Here is a 25,070-nt window from a genome sequence, read left to right as displayed (position 1 = left end):
GTACTGCATAACATGGGTTGGCAACTCTAGCCCAAGGGTCAAATCTGACTCACAGCCTGTTTTGTAAATAAAGTTTTATTGGTACAGCCATGGACATTTGTTAACATAAAACCTATGGCTGCTTTTGGGCTACCAGGCAGAGTTGAGTCCTTGTGACAGGACTGTGTGGCCCATCAAGCTGACAATATTTACCCTCTGGGCTCTTTCCCAAAAAAACTTTTCATCTCCTACCTTACATTCAAGGAAGCGCATGTTCCTTTATGCTTGTAGTAGTGACACTTTTTTTCCCCTAACTTCCTGAGTATTTTTTCCAGTTTTCTCACAGATAAGTCCTAGCCATCACCGTAACAACCTGCATCCCATAGTAACCCACCAGAGCTATATTAGCAGTTCCTTTCGTTTAATATGGTGAAAAGCTTTAGGCATTGGGCATGGTCACTATTAAAGTGACCATGCAATTTCAAAAATCTTCAGTCTCCTTTTCCTGTACATCCGTGTAGCAAAATCCCCAAGTTATAAGAATCATGTTCGTCAGAGTGGTAAAAAGCACCCCACACTTAATTTTAAAACTAGGATTGTCGTCAAATCTTCTCCAAAGTGGGAGGTGATTTGGGATGTCAGGAGGGCTTTCCCTGCCATTAACCCCTTTTCTTTTAGCTCTGTGTCACTCATGGGTATTGTGCTGGGCTCTGGAAAAGGAGAACTCCAGTGGAGAGGGCTACTGCTAGGAAGCGTGGAGCAGAGAGGCCTTCCTGGTACCATTTGTTGATCCCCTACTGTGTGTAGAGCTTGTGAAAGTTCTGATCTGTTGGTCTCTTCTTTGGTGTTTGTGGAGCCCCAACATAGTGGCCACAGATAGAATTTCCTCTTTGACTTTGGAAGACCTGGGAGGGAAATGGGAGGGCTTAGGCCCTGCTGTTGTGTCTGACTGAAACGGGGGTATCTGATGAGTGGGGTGTGCCTCGGCAGGTGGACTATAACGCAAGTGCCTGGTTGACGAAGAACATGGACCCACTGAATGACAATGTGACTTCTCTCCTCAATGCCTCCTCGGACAAGTTTGTGGCTGACCTGTGGAAAGATGGTAAGTCCTGCCTGCTCTGGAGGCTATTTTGAGCAGGATGGTTGAACACCCTAGTCTTCCACCTCTTCCTGCACTCTGACTCACACACCTGCTCCAGGATGGGAGGCCCTGTGCACAGGTCAGGGGAGAGGACCATGTTGGCATGTGTTAGTGATGTCACATTGAGACAGTCAACCTCTTCCTAAATGGGGCTCTTCCTGAGCCCTTCCCATCGTATGTGGTCCCTAGGAAAAAGTCATGAGGTTGGGGGAGGAGATGGTATACAAAATGTGATGAGTTAGACAGTCCCCAACTGAAGTCAGAAGGACTTCACTTCACTAATGCTTGTCTCTGCCCCACGCTAGCTGTGTGATGTTGGACAAGTCTCCTAACTGTAAGCTTCACTGTCCCCATCAGTAACCTGGGAAGACAGTAATAGTTTCCACGTCTTCTAGGACCTTCAAGAGAATTAGATAGACCAGTGATGCTCCAGATGGAGCAAGTTCTGAGATCCCCTCATTAAAATGCAGACTCTGTGCTCCCTCCCCAGATGTCCTGAGTCGGCAGGTGTGGGGGCCTGAGAGCCTGCATTTCTAGCAAGTTCCCAGGTGGTGTGGACGCTGCAGGTCTGAGGAGCCCCCTCTGGCTCCCTCGGAGTACCAGGGAGCAGATGGTTCTGTGATGCACCACTGTGGGCATTATGAACCTGGTGGGCTTTGCTTGGTCCTGGCCCTGAGTACCCACAGACAATGTCACCTTTGGCACAGAGCCTGAGGCTGCTGGAGATTTACACAACTGGCCTCCTTAATTTGGGCATGGTAGGAAGTGCTCCAGGGAAGGGCCAGCTGTGCCAGGGATTACTGAGCACAAACCATGTGCCAGGCTCTGGACCTCTCACCATGGGTAAACCTCCCCCCTTGGGCCTCAGGACGAGACATCCGGGCCCTTCCCTCCAGAAAGCCTTGGGGGAGAGACAGTCAAGCAAAGATATTGTTATACAGAACTTGAATACAAGGTGCAGAAGTGGGGCAGGCCAAGGGTGAAAGGGTGGGTTTGCCATTTGTTGTACCTACTACACTAGTAGGAATCTCTCATTCCATTCTAAAAAAAGGAGGGGGCGGGGAGTATGTGTCTCCGTAATAACAGTAGCAATGGTAACAGCAGTGGTAATGTCACCAAGTCCTACACTGTTGAGCACTCACTAATGTGCCAGGTTCCTGCCTGGGAGCCTTGCTGTACCTTCTACTTGGATATTCTTTTCCTACGTAACTATGTGGTGACTCACTCACCTCTTTCTGCTCTCTGATCCAATGTCAACTTAGCAGACAAATAACCCCCATTGCCATAAGAGAGAACCCCATATCACCCTTCCCCTTTATCCTTCTTTATTTTCCTACATACACCACATCTCCTGAAATAGTCTATACTTACCTGCTCGTGGTCCGTTTCCTCCCGTTAGATTTCCTTAGACTATGGCAGGGTCTCTGGTTTGTTCTCTAACAGAGAGTTAAGTGCTTTCCCCGCCTCGTTCACTTACTCCTACTGCAGGAGGTAGATGGTGTTGTTGCTGCCATTTTGTAGATAGGGAAACTGAGGCACAATAGGGCACCAGGACAAGGCTACTCTGAGTCAGCACCAAGAATAGGGTTAAATCCTGGATCCCTAGGACAAGAGCAAAGGAGATTTGTCCTTCCTGTCACTTGGGCACTCTTGGGATTTCCTAAACTAATCATACTTAGAAGCCCACCTGGCAGAGCAGAAAGCACTGGCCGGTAGAGGGAAGGATAGAGGACAGTGCCCCACTTGGGGACTGCCGCTCCTGCCATCCTTGCACCTGGTCCTCTAGTCTGTAGTGGGGGTGCAAGGCCCTGGAGTGGGCTGGAGATTAATGCTAATTCATGTGCCTCACAGTGGACCGCATCGTGGGGCTGGACCAGATGGCCAAGATGACGGAGAGCTCACTGCCCAGTGCCTCCAAGACCAAGAAGGGCATGTTCCGCACGGTGGGCCAGCTATACAAGGAGCAGCTGGGCAAACTCATGACCACACTGCACAACACCACGCCCAACTTCGTGCGCTGCATCATCCCCAACCACGAGAAGAGGGTGAGGTTCTGCCTGGGGCTCTGGCCCACGGGTGCCCAGGGTGATCAGGATACTACACAGGGCATGGCATTAGGGGACTGTGGGAAGGGATCTGGGAGGCACTGAGGGAAACAAGAGTAGACAGGCAGGAGAAGGAGGTTGGCCTTGTCCCCCAGCCCCCACCTGCCCCAAGGGCTCCATCTGCCATGAGTGGAAGGTCATCTGCACTTGGAGGCAAAAGAAAGCAAGAGAGGAACAGAGAATGTGTCTGGGGACTGTCCATCTGTGGAGGTGTGCAGGGCGTTGGGCCAGTCATCGTTTCCGTGTTTTGGTGAATATTTACTGAGCTGCTGTTTGTGCCTGGTGCTTGGGATACAGTGTCAGAGAACTTGCCGGAGGCACATTTGTTTGTCATTACCAGAAGGGAATTGCTATGGCATCTAGCGGATAGAGGCCAGGGAAGCTCTAGACCTCTTCTGATGCACCATGGCTCCATAGCAGAGAGGTCTGAGGGCCTAAATGTCAGGGGTGTTGCCCAAGGACAGGTAGCCACACACTGATAACTAGATGATAAATTGTGACAGCAAGACCTGGGGGCTCCTACCCCAGCCTGCGGGTTCCAAGAAAGCTTTTTAGAGAATGTGAACTTTTAAGAATGAGTAGGCATCAACTTGGTGAAGTGTGTGTGTGTGTGTCTGTCTGTCTGTCCATCTCTGTGTTTGTCATCTCATGGGGTCATCTTAGGCAGAGGGGTCAGGATAAGCAAAAGTATAGAGGTGAGAAATGAAGAGTCTAGGCAAGAAGACGCTAGGGTGGTCATTTCACATTGTGACGGTGTGAGGCAGGGATTGGGGAAGATGAGATGGGGGAGGAGTGTCAGGCAGAACTAAAGGTCATGAATTCCTTATATGCTGACTAGAGCTTCAACTCCTGTCTAGAGAAAGCCATTGAGGGAGTATAAAGAGGGGCGGGTCAAGGTCACATTTACATTTTAGACCAAATGAGGGACTGGAGGCAGGAGGAGGCAGGACTGGAGGGAGATACGGGGAAGTTAGACCTGCGAGATAAACATATACATACATACATACATACATACATACATACATAGAAAGAGCAAGAGAATATCCTTATTAGTTGATTTGTCAGAGGGGACTAGGTGGGAGGCGGGAGAGGAAAAGAGAATGATACAGAGTGAATGATACGGAAATACAGTGCATCTGTGTTTGAAGATGTGTGTGTAACAAAGAGCACTGTAAGCTGTTGAATAATAGGGGACCAGGGCGATAAAGAGTAATAGAGGGGGTAAATGTGTGAAATACCATGGCAAAACCCTATTTAACACTCAAAAATGAAGGACAGGAAGGTAAAACAGTTCTTGTCGGGGGGAGGGCACCAGTGGGAAAGGAGAGGGTGAAGGGAGAGGGTGAGGGAGGGGGAATATGGTCGATGTACTTTGCATAAGTTTGAAAATAGATGAAACCTGCTGAAAAAAATTGTACTAAGAAGGGCAGAGAGGAAACGAGGGAGAACGATGGAGGGGGGAATCTAGTTAAGGTATATTGCAGGCACATATGTAAATGTCACAATGAAACCCCCCCTGTACAACTTATATATACTAATAAAAATGTAAATAAAAACACTGGAGAGAGAGACCAGGTGGGAGGCTACTGTGGTTGTCCAGATAGGAGAAGATGGTAGCAAGTGGGTAGCAGAGATGGTAGTGATGGAGAAGTATATAGGTTGGCAGAGATTTGGGAGGTGGATAATGGCCAGGAAGTAAGGGAGAGAATGGTGAGGAAGCAGCTCCAGTGTCTAGCCAAGGGATGCCAGTGCCACCAAGTAAAAATGGAGATTTAAGGGACAGATAGTTCCAAAGAAAGAAGATGGAAATTGGGATGTGGTGGCACACACCTGTAATCACAGCACTCGGGAGGCTGAGGTAGGAGGATCAAAAATTTGAGCATGAATTCAAGGTCCGTCTGGGCTGTGTAGACAGACTCTATCTCAAATACATGATTTTTAAAAAGGGGCGGTGGGATGGAAACACATACAGAGTTCATGATGTTGAATGACCCTTGGACTGAAGACCCCAGGGCCTGGCAGGCTGGCTCAAGTCTGGGGCTTGCTGTTCCTCGAGTCCCAGCCCAGTGGTCACTGTCCTCTCCCATCTCTGCAGTCTGGCAAGCTGGATGCATTCCTGGTTCTAGAGCAGCTGCGATGCAATGGTGTGTTGGAAGGCATCCGTATCTGTCGCCAGGGTTTTCCCAACAGAATTGTCTTCCAAGAGTTCCGCCAGCGGTGAGTCCACTGGGCTGGGACTGGGAGGGTGGGGGCCGAGGGGCCTAGGGAGAAGCATGAATGACGGGGACATACTTGGTGACTTCTGCCCTGTGTTTCAAGCTATGAGATCCTGGCAGCAAACGCCATTCCCAAAGGCTTCATGGATGGGAAGCAGGCCTGCATTCTCATGGTGAGTCTGGGCCTGGATCCTCCCCAGATGGCCACCTGCGACCTCCTCAGGTCTCACTTCCACCTGCCACATGGGATGGGACCATTCTTAAAAACACCTCCCCACTGGCCACATGGCCCAGTTGGAAACTCTTCTGCCCTTTGCAGATCAAAGCCCTGGAACTCGACCCCAACTTGTATAGAATTGGGCAGAGCAAAATCTTCTTCCGCACTGGAGTTCTGGCCCACCTGGAGGAGGAACGAGACTTGAAGATTACTGATGTCATTATGGCCTTCCAGGCGATGTGTCGTGGCTACCTGGCTAGAAAGTAAAGTTTCCTGCACCCTAAAACCTCCTCCCCAAAACAGATCAGAAACAAATATCCAGAGGGCTTTCCAGTCCCTTGTTGCAATTCCCTGATTGTAAGACATCTTCTGTTTTAGCTGTACCTTTGATTGATAGCTTTTAGTTGAAGGGGAAGAAATACCTTCATTGGAAATATATGTACTGGGTACAAAGGTGGGGAAGAAGTGAAGCCAACAGGCTCTGGAGTTTGAGACCTGGGTTCTTATCCTGGCCCTATTTGCTGATGAATCTTAGGCAAGTTCATGTTGGGCCTCTCTGGGCCTCAGGTTTCTCTGGTGGAAAATGAGCACAATCGTTCATACTTCATGGAGTTGTTTGTGAGGAATCAATGAAATAGTACTTGAAAAGGACTTAGAACCAGGCTGCTTATCCTTCCAGAAATGGTAGAATATGGTGAAGTATCTGAAGAAAGACCATTTGGCTGTATTTCTAGTCCCATGTCCAAACAAGGCTGGGTGCTAAAAGTCATGATGCCAAGTCTGTACTGTGAAGCTTGGGGACAAGGGGAGAGATCCGGTTCCTCAATGAAAGTCACACTCAAAACGGACCTCAGGGGCTGGTGGAGTAGTGCTCTCTCTGTTGTCACTGTGTATAAATCACACCTCATCTGCAGAAACCTGTTTGAGTCAAAGCTGATTCAATGCCAAGACTGGCTCTGGGGGGAGGGGGTCCTGGGTTCAGCAATAGACCTAACTTGTTAAGCTTAATAACTACATTCTGTGTTGCCATCCTTCTCACCTCCAAAATAACTGAGGCAACTGTGATCTTGAAGTGTATCCAGAGCCAAGATGGTGGCCAAGATGGCACCCAACAGTGGCGGCCAGCCATGGCGGCCAGGCAGAGAAATGGGATCAGGTCCACTGTTCTGTGGTTTCTTATGCCTCATAGCCCTTAAAAGGCAGAGTGGTGGTTTGGTGTCAAGGTTTGAGATTTCTCAAATATAACCAACAAAAAATAGGTTTGTCAGGAACTCAACTGACCCAGCTAGACGTGCAAAGGACCTCCATAAGGAAAATGTAGCCCAGATTTGCTTTGTTTCCTGGGTGGTGTTTGGATCCCAGCTCTGAGTCTAGCTCAGAGGGCATTTTGTGAGCCTGGGGTCTTTGTCCACTGACAAAGGCCCTTGCTCTCATTATTTGAGGCATGTGTGTGCAGACAGTGTGCTGTGCTGACGCTTAGAAGGATTGGGGGAGGAGAGAATGGGGGTGTCCCTGTGACGAGCAGGATTCTGGGCCACGGGGGAGGCACACTGTGGGCGCTCAGGGCTCCTTATGGCTTCTTGCCTCCCTAGGGCCTTTGCCAAGCGGCAGCAGCAGCTGACGGCCATGAAGGTGATCCAGAGGAACTGTGCCGCCTACCTGAAGCTGCGCAACTGGCAGTGGTGGAGACTCTTCACCAAGGTGGGTGCTTGGCCCTCCCCCGTCTCAGCAGCCACCTGCCCTCCATCATGCAGCACCTCCCGTCCCCCGGACTCCCGAGGTGAGGGACTGCAGGTGGTTGAAAGCAGGTGTGAAGCTAAAAGCTTGAACTCAGACCTTGCCCACTGGTGACTTTCCTGATCTGGATTGTGGGTTACAGGTGTGAATTTAGCATAGATCTGGAGTAATTCTATTATTTCAAGGATTCCTCTTATTGCTTCTTCTTCTTTTCTTTTTTGAGTGCTAGGGATTGAACCCAGGACCTTGCACTTGCTAGGTGAGCACCCTAGCAAGCACCCTTGCTAGGCTATGCCCCAGCCTTTTTCTTGCACTGTTGTAGTCACCCTGTCTTTGCTCTGTAGTCTCTGGCAACCACTGTTCTGTTCTCCATTTCTGTAATTTCATCATTTCAAGAATGTTATGTAAGCCAGCACCAGTAGCTCACTGCTGTAATCCTAGCTGCTTAGGAGGCAGAGATCAGGAGGATTGCAATTCTAAGCCAGCCTGGGCAAATAGCTCACAATCGAAAATACCCAACATAGAAAAGGGCTGGCAGAGTGGCTCAAGTGGCAGAATGCTTGCCTAGCAAGCGCGAGGCCCTGAGTTCAAACCCCAGTACCACTGAAAAAAAAAAAAAGAATGTTATGTAAATGGATCTCGTCATCATTTTCACTCAGCATAATTAACTGAAGACCACTCCAGCTTCTTGCCCAAATCAATGGTTCATTTTTTCCTCATGGATGGTAGAGTCAGGGCCACTAGGCACAACTGGAGCCTGCAGCATCACTGGTTGCAAAGGACCAATGGTAAAAAGATGTGCCCATTGTGACAAATGGGCTTCCCTTTCTGTGCCTTTGAGTGTGCAGTTGGTGCAAGCCTTTGTCAGTGAGCAGTATCTATTGAGTGTATACTGTGTGCCAGGCACGGAGCTGTCAGTAGGCACCATGATGCCTGGCTTCAGGAACATTCCAGCTGACTGGGAGGCCAAATGATAAACAGATAGTCACAGAAACAAGTAGGTAATGGCAAATGTTCCCAGTGCATGGAGGACACCATAATGTATACCAGCAGAGGCTCCTGGGGCCAAGCCAGGAGCTGAAGAAGTGGGGAAGGAGCTGTGGTGTACTCTTTTTTTTGGAAATGTTCATTCCTGTTGACTCAAGTTCTGGAAAAGTATCCTATGAAAACCATCTGACCCAAAGCAAACCAGGAAAGAACGGTGTTCCTCATGGCGTTATTGACAGCGCCAGCACTTCAATGTCTAGTCTTTTAACAGACTGACAGGTTCACCCCTCAGTGGAAAAAAAATCAACTCTTAAAAGCAATGGCATCTCGAAAGAAAATTGTAAACTCAGCATGGCCTAAGAAATAACACGTGACTTTAAATAATAAGAGCAACATGTAAAAGTAAGCTAGATGGGCGCTGGTGGCTCATGCTTGTAATCCTAGCTACTTGGGAGGCTGAGATGAGGAGGATAGTGGTTCGAGGGCAGCCCAGGCAAGTAAATAGTTCACAAGACCCCATCTGCAAAATAACCAGAGCAAATGGAAGTGTGGCTCGAGCTGTATAGCACCTACATTGTTAGTACAGAGTTCAAACCCCAGTCTCACCAAAAACAAACAAACAAAACTCAGAGGTACAATACAGAAAAGGACCAAGGCAATGCAGGGAGTACTGACAGTCCCTTTGGAGGTAGCAGGTGAAGAATTTCCCCGTTTCTCCTTGGAAGGAATACAACTGTTTCCAGCAATAGTTCTTTCTCGGGATGGTCCTAGGCTGAGAAGGAGACACTTTCTCCTTTTATTTTGCCCTTTTTTGGTTGCTCTAATGAGAGTTGCTTGGACTGGAATGTAGCCCAGTGGTGGAACACTTACCAAGCATGCACCATGCCCTGGGTTCCATACTCAGCACCACAAAAACAACTACAGGGAGTCCCTAGACCTTACCCCTGTTAATGTTTTGGGCTTTATAATTCTGTGTGGTGTGATTTATCTGATACATTCAGGATATTTCACGGCGTCCCCAGCCTCTACCCACTAAAAGCCAGTAGCAGCCCCCACTCCAGCTGTGACAACCAGTAATGTCCCTGGACATTGCCCAGTGTCCCCAGGATGGACATCAGTGGGCAAAATGGTCCACAGCTTATAACTCCTGATTTAATGTGTGATGACCACAAGCGCAAATGACGGCTGTCCATGTGTGTGTGCAGGTAAAGCCACTGCTGCAGGTGACACGGCAGGAGGAGGAGATGCAGGCCAAGGAGGACGAGCTGCAGAAGATCAAGGAGCGGCAGCAGAAGGCAGAGAGTGAGCTCAAGGAGCTGGAGCAGAAGCACTCGCAGGTGTGGACAGGGGGCGTCCGTGCGGCCAGGGCTGCAGCTGTCCATGGGCCCAGGGTTCAGCCAAGGGCAGGGTGAGCCTCCCCGCTCACCGGCCACCTCCTGCCCCCACGTGCAGCTGGCCGAGGAGAAGAACCTGCTACAGGAGCAGCTGCAGGCAGAGACCGAGCTGTATGCAGAGGCTGAGGAGATGCGGGTCCGGCTGGCAGCCAAGAAGCAGGAGCTGGAGGAGATCCTGCACGAGATGGAGGCTCGCCTGGAGGAGGAGGAGGACCGCAGCCAGCAGCTGCAGGCAGAGAGGAAGAAGATGGCCCAACAGATGCTGGTGAGGCATTGCTGCCTGTGGTGGGGTCAAATCACTGGGTCCTCACCATGAACGTCTGGTGATACGTGTCCTTGCTGGGCAGATGAAGAGAGTGGGATAGCTGTCTGCCCCTGGCCACAGAACTAGAGCAGGGATTGAACACGAGTCTCTTCAAGAGCTCCCTCTGGGGCTGTGAGTGGTGATGCACACCTATAATCCCAGCTACTTGGGAGGTGGAGGTAGGAGGATCAAGGTCCAAGGCTGGTCCAGGCAAATGGATTTAATCTTACCCAAAAAATAACTAAAAACAAAAGGATTGGGGGCATGGTTCAAGTGGTAGAACACTTGCTTAGCAAATATAAGGCACTGAGTACTACTAAAAAATGGTGGGGGGCAGGGGAAGAGCCCACTCTTTCCCACTGCCCTGCCTTCTGTGGGCTGACACAGAATCACCCAATAGCAGCCTGGTGGGAGGGGTAATTGTACTTGTCAGGGTAGCTGCATAACAAAACAGCCCAAACTTTGCACCTCAAAATAATATATATTTATTACACAGAGTTAGCAACCTGGGGCTTAGCTGGATAGTTCTAGAGGGGATGTCTCTCATGAGGTTTGCAGTCAGGATGTCAGCCAAGGCCACAGGCATTTGAAGGCTCAACTTGGCTGACAATCCACTTCCACATGGCTCACGTACATGGACGTCACAGGCCTCAGCCTCTCAGCACATGGACCTGTCCCTGGGGCTCCATGGGTGTCATGACAACATGGTGGCAGGCTGTCCCAGGAAGGAGAAGGGAGGAAGGCAGGATGCCTCTTACAGCCCCATCTCTGAAGTTACCTCTGTTACTTCCTCCTTTTTGCATATATTAGGTGCCTGGCATAGGCCAAGCCAACACCCAAGGGGCAGGGAATTGGGTTTCACCTCTTCAAGACAGGTGGACATATTTTTAATTTTTTTCTTTTTTTTGGTGGTACTAGGGTTTGAACTCAGGGCCTCATGCTTGCTAGGCAGGTGTTGTTACCACTTGAACCATCTGCCAGGCCTCTTGGGCATATTTTTGAACGGCGATGGTACCCACCAAACTCCACAAAGCAGAGCAGCTTACCTGATCCTCTTCTTTCTTCCTTTCGGAAGGAGACTTCAGAGTTCAGGGCGCCACTAGGCCAGGCCTCAGCGCTGGTTAGTTCTGAATCCCCTGAGACGACTTGGTTCTAAGTGAAGCGGTGATTCTTTTCCTCCCCGACAAAGGACCTGGAAGAGCAGCTAGAGGAAGAGGAAGCTGCCCGGCAGAAGCTACAACTTGAGAAAGTCACAGCCGAGGCCAAGATCAAGAAACTGGAGGACGACATCCTAGTCATGGATGATCAGAACAATAAACTGTCCAAAGTGAGTAGGGCAGAGCCTCCGTGTTAGAAATGCCAGGCTCACCGGGGACATGGCACTTCCAGTGCCTAAGGCAGAAGAGCCCTGGGCAAATGGGGACAAGCTGGTCACCCCAGTGAATAAGCACTGTTCTCCTTGGAGTACTTTGAGCTGGGTATCAACTGCACCCTTCCTGTGAGCCCCGCCCTGTGCTAGGTGCAGGGCATGGGTGGTGTTGAAAGCCCTTGCTGTGAATGGGGGTGGGGACTTGCACTCCAAATAACTCTTAATTACCACTGTCCCAGGGCTCTGAGGGTGTTCACAAGAGTAGAGCCCTTGGGAATGGAGGAGGGTATTCAGGGAAGACTTCCTGGGGGAGGAAACATTTAAGTGGAAACCTGTAGAATGAGAAGCAGTTAGAGAAAGAGGAATGGAACAGCACAGCAGCCCAATGGTCCACTGGGCTAAGGCCCCGAGGCAGAGACCAGCTGGCTCATGGTTGGAAAGATATCCCCTTCAGCTGAACGTGAGTGTGAGGGGCAGACGGCATGACGGGAGAAGCGGCCAGTTTGGGAAACTGTTAAGAGACTTCTCTTTGCCATTGAAAACTGTGGTTTGGGCAGGCCTATAATTCTAGCTACTCAGGAGGATCTTGGTTCAAAGCCAGCCCTAGGCAAATAGTTCAAGAGACCCTATCTCAACAAAAAAAAAAACCCATCGTCAAAAGGGCTGGTGGAGTGGCTTAAGCAGTCAGCACCTGCCTAGCAAGTATGAGGCCCTGAGTTCAAACCCCAGTGCTGCACAAAACAAAACATGTAATTTGCATTTGACTAAAATGTGGGTTTATTTAGAAAAAAACTAAAAGTAAAATACAGGTCATAGAGGAAAGCAAAAAAGCTACCACTGTTTCTTTCTCTTTCCCCCACAAAGGAACGAAAACTTCTTGAAGAGAGGGTCAGTGACTTGACGACGAATCTAGCAGAAGAGGAGGAAAAAGCCAAGAACCTCACGAAACTGAAGAACAAACATGAGTCCATGATTTCAGAACTCGAAGGTAAGCCATCACTATCACCTGAACAGGCGTCCAGTGGGTGTCTTCCAAACCAGGGGAGGCAGAAAGAATCCCTGAGTGGCTGGTTGCTCTGAATGACAGACTCCATCCAGGGCACAGTGGTCCTACAGGTGGCTTCTGTCAGGCCTGACTTTCCCTCTGTGGGACAAGGGCTGGGCCCGAGGATGTCGCCCGTGTGAAGTCTGAGCAGAAAGGCTCACTCCAGGCGTCCTCCTGGTACACCCACCTCCTGAGGCGGCCCTGGCTCTGTTGCAGTGCGGCTGAAGAAGGAGGAGAAGAGCCGACAGGAGCTGGAGAAGCTGAAACGGAAGCTGGATGGTGAAGCCAGTGACTTGCACGAGCAGATCGCCGACCTCCAGGCACAGATTGCAGAACTTAGGATGCAGCTGGCCAAGAAAGAGGAGGAGCTGCAGGCGGCCCTGGCCAGGTAGCTAATGGCTGGCCAGCTGGGTGTGTCACTCTGTGTTCACTGCCAGTCATAATGGTTTTCTTAGTTGAGGTGGCCCCAGGACCTTGGCATGGACTTTGCTTCCCAGGCCAGGCCTCCCAGCCTCACTGCTGACTTTCTTCTTGTCCCTACAAACACATCCTCACCTTGCTGTCTCCCTTCTCCTGTGGGATTGGTGCTACCTCTGGGATGCCCAGGCCTTTCTGGTCCCCACCCCAGCTCTAAGTCTCCACTTGCCCACTGAGTCCACTTCCATTGCAAATGGATCCAAATCTCCTCCTGGCTTGTGCCTGCCCTTCTCCCCTACCTACAAACGCAGTGGCCCTGGGTCACCTGTCCTTCCAGAGCCGCTCCCCACTCCCACCTCATTCGTCTTTCCCTTTTCCTGGTGTGTAGCCGGCCTCACACTGGGGACACTGAGCATAACAACTGTCACTTATTCCCCTGCTGGCTCTGCCCGAAGCTCTCCAGCAGTGCCTTTGCAGATGCCTGGCCAGGTGCTGCTGTCACCTTCACTGGGGTGATGACCAGGTGTCTCTCACCTCCAACAGGGAGAACTGGGATCAGAGGTTTCTGAACAGTCCCCTGGCTCTTCTCTCTTCTAACTTGGGCTACAGGACAGTGCTGGGGTGATGGCTGCAAAGGTCACTCTGGGGCGTGAGCCTGCTCCCAAACCTGGCCACTTACTGGGAAAGAGCCAGTGCCTGAGCCTGGCTGTCACCTCCGGTCCCACCCTGCCCCAACTGCTCTGCCTACAAGCACAGTGACAGAAGAGCACTCGCCTGTCCCTGGGCTCTGTGTCCTTCCTCACTGTCCATCCATCAAAGCAGACGTCAGTTTCACCGTGCCGCTGCAAGTGCATGGCACAGAGTGGGGCTTGGTCACTGTTTGAGCAAACGAAGGAGGGCAAATAATTGTTCAATATTCAGAAAGCATCTACTAGAGGCTAGGGGTGTGAGGCCCTGGGTTCGATCCCCAGCACTGAAAACATATGTACATATATGACAAAGAAAGCATTTATTAAGTACTTGCTGTGAACCAGGCACCTTGCTGGTCTGGGACTGATGTTTATACACACACACAAATACAAATACCTTCATTTTTTTCCTTTTTCTTTTTTTTTTGAGAGAGGGTCTGGTTATGTATCCCAGGTTGGCCTTGAACTCCCAATCCTCCTCTCTCAGCCTCCTGAGTCCTGGGATCACAGGTGTGCATGACCACGTCTGCTATCACCTGCTTTTTTTTATATCAGACCTGGCATTCTCGTCCCATGTGTAAATCTCCAAGCTGTCCAGTATAGCAAGAAGCAGTCCCTCGTGTCTTAGGGACATGGGTAGGATGCGTTCTGATATCCTTGGAACACTGTGGCTGGTCCCCAGGATGTTTTTGGTGGCATGGTGACCCAGCCTTCATGGCCCTGGGGTCTTAATCCCGGTGGCCCCTCCCTGACAGGCTGGACGATGAAATCGCCCAGAAGAACAATGCCCTGAAGAAGATTCGAGAGCTGGAGGGTCACATCTCAGACCTGCAGGAGGACCTGGACTCGGAGCGTGCAGCGAGGAACAAGGCGGAGAAGCAGAAAAGAGACCTGGGGGAGGAGCTGGAGGCGCTGAAGACCGAGCTGGAGGACACACTGGACAGTACAGCCACCCAGCAGGAGCTCAGGTGCGAGGACCAGCGGCCCCTGTGCGTGTGGGGGAGGGGAAGGGGAAGGGGAAGGAAAGATCACTGACCCATGCAGAACCGAAGCACGGGATTTTCACGCCCTGTGCCCTGACTGCCGACTGCACCTTGTCCTAACAACAGCGTGAGTGTGCCTAATCTCATTTTGCATCACCACAGTAACACATACTCAATTAGAGAACAACAGAAAGCAGTCATCAGAAATTTTTCACCTTCAGTCCCACTCAGTTAACATTTGAGTAACTTCTTCCTGTCTTTTTGTCAGCGTGCATAAGTAAATCGCCGAGAGTACGATTTGCGTTAAATTTTTAAAATACTAATCATAAGATGGTCTTCAGCTTAAGATTCACTCCAAGTAAACAGACCACAACAAAACAACAATAGAGTACCTGCCAGATAATGAAGCTGACTCTAGTGAAACTAGGTTACGTGTTCACTCAACAAACAAAACTGTACTTGGAATCCATCCTGTGCCAGACGCTGTGCTGACACTGTGTGCCAGAGGTTTGTTTCCCACACTCGGGTTTTGTGCTGGGTTGCTCACCTGCACTTAGAGGCCACACAGCTTTCTTCTCCCCTCCCACCTGGTCAGCAATACAGAAAAGCCCAGTGTGGGCTCTAAGTCATGGTTATGTCACACAGTGGGTAAGACCCCCTGGGCAGGCTGCTTACCCTGCCTTAATTTCCTCGTCTGTAAAATGGAAATAGTAATGTCTCTGCCTCTTAGGGCTGCTTTGAGGAAGAGATGATGTATTAAAAAGTCTTAGCTCAGAGCCTAGCATGCTGTAAGTACTCAAGAAGTAAGAGCCAGTATTCACGTTTAGGAAGATGTCACAGATCACAGACATTCTTTTACTATTTTTGCATATTCGTTTGTCACCCATGAGAGAGATTCTAGACGGGTAATAAACTCCACATTTCACAGCTGAAAAAACTTCAGCCCAGAGAGGTTTGGTGAATCTCTTAAGGTCACACAGCAAGGGAAGGGTGGTAATGAGAGCCAGCGCTGGGTCCCGGGAGAGCTCTTCTCCCTTTGCACAGTGCTGTGGGAGGCAAACCTGTCTTGGCCTGAGTACCATCTGCTGTGTTCGTCTTGCCAAGGGCTAAGAGAGAGCAGGAGGTGACTGTCCTGAAGAAGGCTCTGGACGAGGAGACCCGGTCTCATGAGGCCCAGGTGCAGGAGATGAGGCAGAAGCACACGCAGGTGGTGGAGGAGCTCACGGACCAACTGGAGCAGTTCAAGAGGGTGCGTTGCGATGCTCTTAGTGACAATGCAGAAATGCAGTGTGACCACATCTCCGTGCAATTACGGATTGAGCATCCTCGTCCAAAAGTCTACAAGGCTCCAAAATCCAAAACTTTTGTGCACCACAAGTGGAAAATTCCACACCTGACCTCACGTGATGGGTCACAGCCAGGTGCACTAAAGATAATGGATAGCTGGGTGAGGTGGCTCACGCTTGTAATCCCAACTACTTAGGAGGCAGAAATCAGGAGAATCATGGTTTGAGGCCAGCCCCCACACAAAGTTAGCAAGACCTCATCTCAAAACAAGCCAGACTGGGCAGGTGCAAGGGTGTAGTCCAGTGGTACAGTATTTGCCTAGCATGTGTAAGGCTTAAGTTCAGTTCCAAGTACTGCAAAAAACAAACAAAAACAGAAACACCAAGCAGGCAGGGTGACACACACCTGTAATCCTAGCTATGTGGGAATCATAAGTAGGAGGATCAAGGTCTGTGGGCAGTGCCAGGCAAAAGTGAGACCCCATCTGAAAAATAGCTAATGCTAAAAGGGCTGGGAGTGTGGCTGTAAGCATTTGCCTAGACAAGCATGTGAGTTCAAACTCCAGTACTGCCAAAAATAAAAATAAAAAAAGATATCGTATAAAGTTATCTTCAGGCCACGTGTAGATGAAACAAAGGAATTTCATGTTTAGACTTGGGTCCAGCCGCCCAGCTAGTACATGACACACCAGTGACTCACACCAGAGTCGCCATCTGGCTCTGGGCCTCCCTCCTGGCCTCTACAGGGCCGAGTCTACAACCCAGCACCCCTCAGGGACTGGGAGGTTTAACTAACATAAAACAGAGAGCGTTCTCTGCAGGCTGGAAGAAAACTGTCATTCAATTTCAGTGACAACACGGCTCTCGGTGCAGAGTTTGTTTTGCAGTACTGGGCCTTTGAACTTTGGGTCTGGCTCTTGCTAGGCAGGAGCTCTACCACTTGAGCCAAGTCCCCAGCCCTGGTGGCATAGTTTAAGAGCGGCAGGCTCGAACAGCTCTCTGTCCCAGGGTTGGGTCACGTGTGGTGTCTGGGATTGGTGTCTGGCACTGGAGGCATTCTGAAGATCTTACCTGGAGGCCATTTTTCTCCCTTTGGAGGCTCCCCTTGCCCTCCAGCTCCAGGGCTGGGATTTTAGCTGTGAGCTCCTGGCTCATCGCCTCTGGCCCTCAGTGTCACGGCTCCTCCACACTCCATCTCTCCCCCACTGGGGTGGGGGGAGGACCACACAGCATTTGCTAAACTTCACTGAGACTTTGCATTGGTTTCTGTCGCCAGTCCAGATGAACACCCTTCTATGAGGTGGTTTTCCAGGCACTTTTCTGAGAACTGTAGTCTTCATCTTTGCACTAAGTTAAGAACTTAGTGCTTATCATGGTCTCATCCCATCCCAGCTATGTCCCTTGTTAAATGCAATTTCTAGACTCCCCCTCGGTCCTGATGGAGGGGGTCTTGGGACTGGAGTGAGCTTTCTCTCACTCCCTTGTTATTACTGAACCTAACTGGGGCTAACTGGGCAGTGACTGGAGATGCAGAAAGGACACAGGACAGACAGACAGAAACAAAGTTGGGGCCAGGTGTGTTGGGTACTCAGATGGAGCACCAGTCTTACTGCTTCTGTTCTCTATTATTCTCTTCATTTTATTTTGCTTCTTTTCTCTATCTTTATTCTTTAAGGCCTTACTCCTTTACAGTTCTTTAAAACCTCACTTCTAAAGTCTTCTTTTCTGTTCTTTAAAGTTTCTTCCCTTAGACTTGCACTGTCCCATGTTCTTTCTTAGCTTTTCTTTAGAATTATCTCTCTTAAAGTCTTTGCCCTCAGACTTGCACTCTCCCATGTTCTCTTCACCTTTTCTTTAGCTTAGCTTTTCTAAAGCCTATGTATAAAGTTCTCAGTGCAGACTTTCTATCAACCCCTCTTTAGCAATTCCCCTTTGGCAATTCCCTTTCAGCAATTCTTTTCCCTTCCGCAATCCTTTTCCCTTCCAAAGCCTCCCACATCAAAAAGCCAAAGCCAAAAGCCCAAAGCCACCCCTGGCCTCCTTCAACAAGTCTTTTATACCTGGTGGTAAACAAGGAGATGGAGCAGCAGTTGGGGAGGGCATGACATTGTAACAAGAGAAACCTGCGTTTCTACTTCTCTGAACACAAACAACTTGGGAAAAGCAGCTGCTGTGCATTTTCCTCTTCTGTGGCCAGGGTTGTGCCAAACTCAGCCTACAGAACATTGGGCACAGCTGTGCTATGTCCAGTTCTCATAGGCTTCTCATAATCAGCTCTCCACAGGGACCACCCTGTGAGTGCTGTCTCAGCCAGTCACCCGTGGCTCATGCCTATAATCCTAGCTACTTGGGAGACTGAGATTGGGAGGATCAAGGTTCAAGACCAGCCTGGGCAAATAGTTTGGGAGACTCCCATCTCCAAAATAACCAGAGCAAAATGTACTGGGGGTGTGACTCACATAGTAGAGTGGCTGCCTTGTAAGCACGAAGCCCTGAGTTCAAACTCCAGGCCCACTAAAAAAAGAAAGTGATGTCCCAAACCAAACTCGCCTTCACTCTTCAACTGAATGCAGGGACACTTGTTCGTGTCCCATTTATCTGTCAAGTGGGATCTGAATATTAGCCTTAAACAATTTGACCATTCTGTATATTTTGGCTAAATAACATTTTGCTAGTTATAAACATAGTGTCCATTTCTGCTTTCAGTGGTCTTCCATTTTTTATGCTTAACTGGGCTGTACCCACCCTTTAGGGGGAGTGGTACTGAGGATTGACACCAGGGCCTCAGACTCACTGGATAGGCGCTCTACTTGAGCCACACCTCCAGCATTTTTTTAAATTTTATTTTTGAGACAGGGTCTCACTCATTTTACTCAGGATGGCCTCAAACTCTTGATCCTCTTGCTTCTGCCTCCTGAGTAGCTGAGATTACAGGTATGAGCCACCTATCACCAGCTCATTCCCACCTTTTGAAATGACTGGCCCTCTGGGCAATAAAGAGCTGTACATGTCCCCTTGAATTTTCTGGATGGGGCCCCAGACAGGAGCTGGCCATTCCTTAAGACAGAAATAGGGCCTAGAAGGCACACCCCACATTCACAGCTAAGCCTCTTTGGAAGGACTCTGCTTTTAAACACTGCCTACCTCAGGCACAAGATAAAAGAGTACTGTCTGTACTTGACCTCTGACAACTTCAGTTCTGACTTGTAACCCTGGATTCTAAGCAGGCTGGGGGAAAATTATTTTATTTTATATATATATATATATATATATATATATATTTTTTTTTTTTTTTCAGTATTGTGGTTTGAAGTCAGGGCCTTGTGCTTGCTAGGCAACCTGTCTACCTCTTGAGCCACTCCCCAGCCCTTTTTACTGTAGTTATTTTTCAGATAGGGTCTTATGCTTTTGCCTCAGACCATGATCCTCCTACCTCTGCCTCTTGAGTAGCTGGGATTACAAGTATGCCCCACCATGCTTGACCAGAACATTATTTTTTTTAAAAAAGCTAGGAGTGCAGATTTTTATATGAAATCTATTAAAATATTACCAACTGATTTTTTTTTTTTTAAGTACAGAAAGGGTCAAAGGAGACCCGCCAGCAGGTTGGGTGTAGCTCATGGGATAGCAGTTCATAACTGCATGCTTTAGGAAAACAGAATCCCAGAAGACTTGCCAGGGTTCTGTGCTGCCAACCCCCACCACCCCAGACCTGAGAGTGTCCAGCACAGCCAGTGGGAGGGAGGAAGGGAAACAGGAGGACGTTAACCACGACCACAGCCACGGCCCTCACATCTCCCTCCTCTACTTCCTGGGCCAGGCCAAGGCGAATCTGGACAAGACCAAGCAGACACTGGAGAAGGAGAACGCAGACCTGGCCAGTGAGCTGCGTGTCCTGGGCCAGGCAAAGCAGGAGGTGGAACACAAGAGGAAGAAGCTGGAGGTGCAGCTGCAGGAGCTGCAGAACAAGTACAGCGATGGGGAACGTGCCCGGGCTGAGCTCAATGACAAAGTACACAAGCTGCAGGTGAGGCGCAGGTGTGCGGCCGGAGGTGCTGCTTGGCTGACCCAAGTCCCTCTGGCTCCAGCAAGTCAGCTGCCAGGGAGGTGGTCTCCATGTCCAATCTAATCTTGTAAAAATCTGCATCCACACACTCAGCAAGCATTTATTGAGTACCTGCTGTATGCTCAGCCCTGTGGTTAATCCTGAGATACAAGAGCAAGGAAGAAAGCATCCACTGTCCTTGTCCTAGTAGAACTCCAGCCTGGTGGGGCAAGGAGAAGACATTGCTGATCACACAAATGGATGTAAAATCATCCTGGAAGGGGAGGCACAAAAGTCATAAGTGTAAATACTATGGGAGCCTGGCCTGGGTGGGAGGAGTCAGGGAAGCCTCTTTTGAGAAGACTCTCATCAGATGGATAAATTAAAGCCTGCCTGGCAGAGGGACAGCATGTGCAAAGGCCCAGTGGCCAGACAAGGCTAGTAGCATTGAAGTACCAAGTTGGGAGGAGAAACACAGTACAGAATGGGACTAGAGGAGGTGGGTGTGGCCAGATAAGGAAAGACCTTCGGGGTCCCATTAGGTGAATGCTGGTCTTTACTCTGAGTGATGAGGCACTGTTGAAGGGTGGTAAACCAAGGGATGACTTAGTCTATTTAATTTGGTTTTGAAGACATATTTAACCTGACTTTGCAGTCATGGAAAATGGCAAAAAGTTTGCTAAATAATGTGTTTACAGCCTGGGACAAGGGGGCAGAGGAAATACTCAGTATGATTTTTTTTTTAAACACAGACAATTGGTAGTAGGGCTTTTGCCACCCTAAAACACACAATGTCCTGGAATAACAGAGTCAAGGTCATCCATGTCCTCATTGTAAATGGGAGAAGAGTGACAGCTAACATCTTCAATCTGACCTTTTCAGGGACACCAGGGGCTGGAGTAGAAGGCTGAGATGCAGTAGAGGGCTTTTCACCTTTGGGGTCTGCATCTTTGGCTGTACTATGAGGGTTGGTGAAAAGGCAAAGCATAGGGAAGGTGGGGACAGGAGCCTGTGGATAATCACGTGCCATCCAGTCTGTCAGCAACAGGCCTCTCAGACCTGTTCCTCATCTTTGCTACCCCTGGCAGGGTTCAATTAGTTGGGTCAGGGCCCGGTCAAGATGGTTGGGGTTCAAATAGGTTCTCAGAACTGCATAGTCCATGGCCAGGAGCCCCGACTTGTATGATCGGCCTCCCTTAGGAGCCAAAGGTACTTTCTTCTGCACTGGACACCTCCAGGCCTATCCCATGGAGGCATGGGATGTCTTGTTGAGCAAAAAAGAGTTTCTTCTTGTCTAATAAAGATCCTGTCCTAGAAGTTTCGACTAACCAAGTCTCTTGGCACCCCCAGAATGAAGTGGAGAGTGTCACAGGCATGCTCAATGAGGCGGAGGGCAAGGCCATCAAACTGGCCAAGGATGTGACATCCCTCGGATCCCAGCTCCAGGACACCCAGGTGAGGACCCTGCCACATCCGGCAGGGGGACCTGGGAGGCGACCTTCCTTGGGGTGGCTCCCTGGCATGGCACCTCCGTGTGTGCTTCCCGTAGGAGCTGCTTCAAGAAGAAACCCGGCAGAAGCTTAACGTGTCAACCAAGCTGCGCCAGCTGGAGGACGAGAGGAACAGCCTGCAAGACCAGCTGGATGAGGAGATGGAGGCCAAGCAGAATCTGGAGCGCCACATCTCCACTCTCAACATCCAGGTGCCCACCCGGATCCTCGCTCCTTTCCTTCTGGGCCTGGAATTCTCTTTTGGATTGAGCTGAGTGTGGCCACCATCTTGCTTGCTCACCAGCTCCCCCTGCTGTTGCGTTTTCTTAATGGGAAGGCCTGGTGGGCAGGCTTGGGGTCACTCCCAGCTCTGTCCTCACCCCACCCTGCCCTGCCTGTCATTTCAGCTCTCTGACTCAAAGAAGAAGCTACAGGACTTTGCCAGCACGGTGGAAGCCATGGAAGAGGGGAAGAAGAGGTTCCAGAAAGAGATCGAGAGCCTCACCCAGCAGTATGAAGAGAAAGCCGCTGCTTACGACAAACTGGAAAAGACCAAGACCAGGCTTCAGCAGGAGCTGGACGACCTGGTCGTTGATTTGGACAACCAGCGGCAACTGGTGTCCAACCTGGAAAAGAAACAGAAGAAGTTTGATCAGGTAGGAGCAAGAGTCCCCAGCCTGGCCTGGGACACGGGGTGGTGGCTGGTGTCTGCATCGCATCCCTGCTTTGCTAGAAGCAATGGAAAACTGTCTGATCTTGCCTTGGGTGACCACGAGAGGGCCAGTAAATCAGAGTGAGGACACCAGTATTATGAGGGCCACCTGCAAAGAGTGACACCTTAGTTTCCAACTCCAGTAAGGAATGAGGTTCATAGATTTTACCTCCTCAGTGAACATTCATGGAATACCTGTTGAGTATAACAAGAGGGGCTGGCAGAGTGGCTCTGGCAGTAAGAGCGTCTGCCTAGCAAGCCTGAGGCCGAGTTCAAACCCCAGCACTGCCACACACACACACACACACACACACACACACACATACACACACACACACACACACACAGTAATTCAAAGTTTCTGCTCTTTAATCCCACTCTGCCCTAACATTTCATGAAGTGAAATGTCAAGTACACTGCAAAGTGGAAGGAATGACACAGTGCACACCTGTACAGCCACCACCTGGGTTCAATCATTGACATTTGACTACAAGCACTTCACACGTCCTTATTCATAGGGTGAATCCTATCTATCAATCGTGTTTTATATTTTGGGTGCTTTCAAGGCACCCAAATCGCAGACACCTGTATACTTCTCCCTCACTTCCTCAACATTTCGTATTAACTAGAGCTCATTTTGAAAATTAATCATGCCGCTGGGTAAGGTAGTGTATGTCTCTTACCCCAGCATTGCAGAGGCCGAGGCAGGAGGATTCCAAGTTCAAGGCTAGCCTGGGCTACATCATGAAACCGTGTCTCAGCTGGCAGAGCGACTCAAGTGATAGAGAGCCTGCCTAGCAAGTGTGAGGCCCTGAGTTCAAACCCTAGTACAGCAAAAAGGAAAAACAATGAAAACCTGTCTCAAGAAAACAAACTAATGGGTGTGGCTCGAGTGGTGGAGCGCGTGGGGGGCGGGGTCCGTGCTGTTGGGGGGGCTGCATTACTAACCTGTCTTTGCTTAGTTCTGTGAGTCACAATCTGTAATGCTCTGCTTTCTGAAGACAAGGATCCATCTGCTTATTCTCCAAGTGGAGGGCTAAGCCAATCAAGCCATACTCACCATTTCCCTGCCTTGGGAGATGGCTGCTTGTGGCCCTGTAGCAGCAAAAGAATAAGTGGCCTCTGGTAGCATTTGATCTTGCTTTGCCCTCAGTAGCAAGATGTTCCAACCAACATGAGCGACTTAAGCTAGAAGACAAAAGCAAGATTTTTTTTTTTTTTTAGTGATACTGGGGTTTTGAACTGAGGGGCTCACACTTGCTAGGCAGGTGCCCTACCACTTGAGCCACCTCCCCAACCCTTTTTGCTTTAGTTATTTTTCAGATAGGGACTTACACTTTTTGTAGAGGCTGGCCTGGGTAGACAAGTCCCAGAAAGGTCACTGGACAGGATAATCCTCAATGACCCTCTGACCTTCCCGAGATAATGGCTTACAAGTGGGTCATGGCTTAAGGCCAATGTCTATTTTTCTTTAGGGCTGTGTGGAGAGTTTTCAGTAAGTCACCTTCAAGGGAGCGGGGATTCAGTTCCAACATGACTTCTTTTTGTTCACCCTAACACACTTTTTGTAGAGGCTTGCCTCGGACTGCAGTCCTCTTCCCTCTGCCTTGAACCTGGCCACCATGCCTGGCTTGTTCTTTTGAGATACGGTCTCAATAACTTTATGCACAGGCTGGCCTCAAACCATAATCTTCCTGTCTTTGCCTCCCAAGTAGCTGGGATTACAGGTATGAGCCACTATACCTGAACTGAGAGAGATTATTATAAAAAACTTCTATAGGACTCTAAATTACTTATACCTGCTCCTGGGTACATTCAGTGGAACACTGTTGTGTTGCAGTTGCTAGCCGAGGAGAAGAACATCTCTTCCAAATACGCAGATGAGAGGGACCGAGCTGAGGCTGAAGCCAGGGAAAAGGAAACCAAGGCCTTGTCCCTGGCCCGGGCCCTCGAGGAGGCCCTGGAAGCCAAGGAGGAACTGGAGAGGACCAACAAAATGCTCAAAGCCGAGATGGAAGACCTGGTCAGCTCCAAGGACGACGTGGGCAAGAATGTAAGTGGCTCATGATGCGCTCTGCTCGTCCCCATGTCACCATCCAGCCTCAGCGTGGTGTATCAGCCTGAGGGGCTAGCTCTGTGCCTCCTTTACACTGAGCAACCATTAGGACCAAGTGGCAGGTCCCCAGCCTGACACAGAGACGGGAGGCTGGGAACAGCTGCTAGGACTCAGGTCTCTGGTTGTGCATCCTGCAAGAAAGGGGCCACAGCCATCTCTCTGACTGCTGTTCCTTGGGAGTCACACCTTGCTTTAGTAAAAACCCTGCCTGCAGGTGCACGAGCTGGAGAAATCCAAGCGCGCCCTGGAGACGCAGATGGAGGAGATGAAGACGCAGCTGGAAGAGCTGGAGGACGAACTGCAGGCAACAGAAGATGCCAAACTTCGGCTGGAGGTCAACATGCAGGCCCTCAAGGGCCAGTTCGAGCGGGATCTCCAGGCCCGGGATGAGCAGAACGAGGAGAAGAGAAGGCAGCTGCAGCGACAGGTGAGCCCATCAGGGAGGCCTGCACATTCTTGCCACCACCCCTTACCAGGTCCAAGGAGAGGATTTTCTCCTGTCAACCTGGGGGAGAAACCTCTGCACCGGTGGCTGTGAGCACCTTGGGGCTCAAGGAGTGACCAGCCTCCAAGGGGCACCCCCGCAGCACGTGCCTCTCTCCCTTGCTCAGCTGCACGAGTACGAGACAGAACTGGAGGATGAGCGAAAGCAGCGTGCCCTGGCAGTGGCAGCCAAGAAGAAGCTTGAGGGGGACCTGAAGGACCTGGAGCTTCAGGCCGACTCGGCCATCAAGGGGAGGGAAGAGGCCATCAAACAGCTGAGAAAACTGCAGGTGGGTGACAGCTCCCAACCCAGGTAAGTCTGCACACCAGGTTCCAGGCCTAGCTCACCTAG

At 50.0% G+C, this 25,070-nt stretch overlaps 1 protein-coding gene across 5 annotated transcripts in view; it reads left to right on the top strand.

The window, feature by feature from the left end:
* The window catches only part of Myh11 (myosin heavy chain 11), a 104,734-nt gene that overhangs the window by 68,352 nt on the left and 11,312 nt on the right, over positions 1-25,070 (top strand). For all 5 annotated transcript variants that reach the window (XM_074059619.1, XM_074059618.1, XM_074059622.1 and 2 more), the window contains 20 exons: positions 970-1,084; positions 2,975-3,168; positions 5,324-5,445; positions 5,548-5,617; positions 5,764-5,924; positions 7,254-7,362; positions 9,591-9,722; positions 9,838-10,044; positions 11,273-11,410; positions 12,317-12,440; positions 12,714-12,885; positions 14,359-14,571; positions 15,691-15,835; positions 19,693-19,899; positions 21,268-21,372; positions 21,467-21,619; positions 21,815-22,063; positions 23,960-24,172; positions 24,450-24,662; positions 24,847-25,008. In XM_074059619.1, coding sequence (XP_073915720.1) covers positions 970-1,084; positions 2,975-3,168; positions 5,324-5,445; positions 5,548-5,617; positions 5,764-5,924; positions 7,254-7,362; positions 9,591-9,722; positions 9,838-10,044; positions 11,273-11,410; positions 12,317-12,440; positions 12,714-12,885; positions 14,359-14,571; positions 15,691-15,835; positions 19,693-19,899; positions 21,268-21,372; positions 21,467-21,619; positions 21,815-22,063; positions 23,960-24,172; positions 24,450-24,662; positions 24,847-25,008 — 3,204 coding nt within the window. The remainder of the gene's footprint in view (positions 1-969; positions 1,085-2,974; positions 3,169-5,323; positions 5,446-5,547; positions 5,618-5,763; positions 5,925-7,253; positions 7,363-9,590; positions 9,723-9,837; positions 10,045-11,272; positions 11,411-12,316; positions 12,441-12,713; positions 12,886-14,358; positions 14,572-15,690; positions 15,836-19,692; positions 19,900-21,267; positions 21,373-21,466; positions 21,620-21,814; positions 22,064-23,959; positions 24,173-24,449; positions 24,663-24,846; positions 25,009-25,070) is intronic.

The sequence above is a fragment of the Castor canadensis genome, chromosome 17, assembly GCF_047511655.1.
Source record: "Castor canadensis chromosome 17, mCasCan1.hap1v2, whole genome shotgun sequence".
NCBI lineage: Eukaryota > Metazoa > Chordata > Mammalia > Rodentia > Castoridae > Castor > Castor canadensis.
Note: the sequence above shows the minus strand (reverse complement) of the source record. Positions and strands in the feature narration are given on the sequence as shown.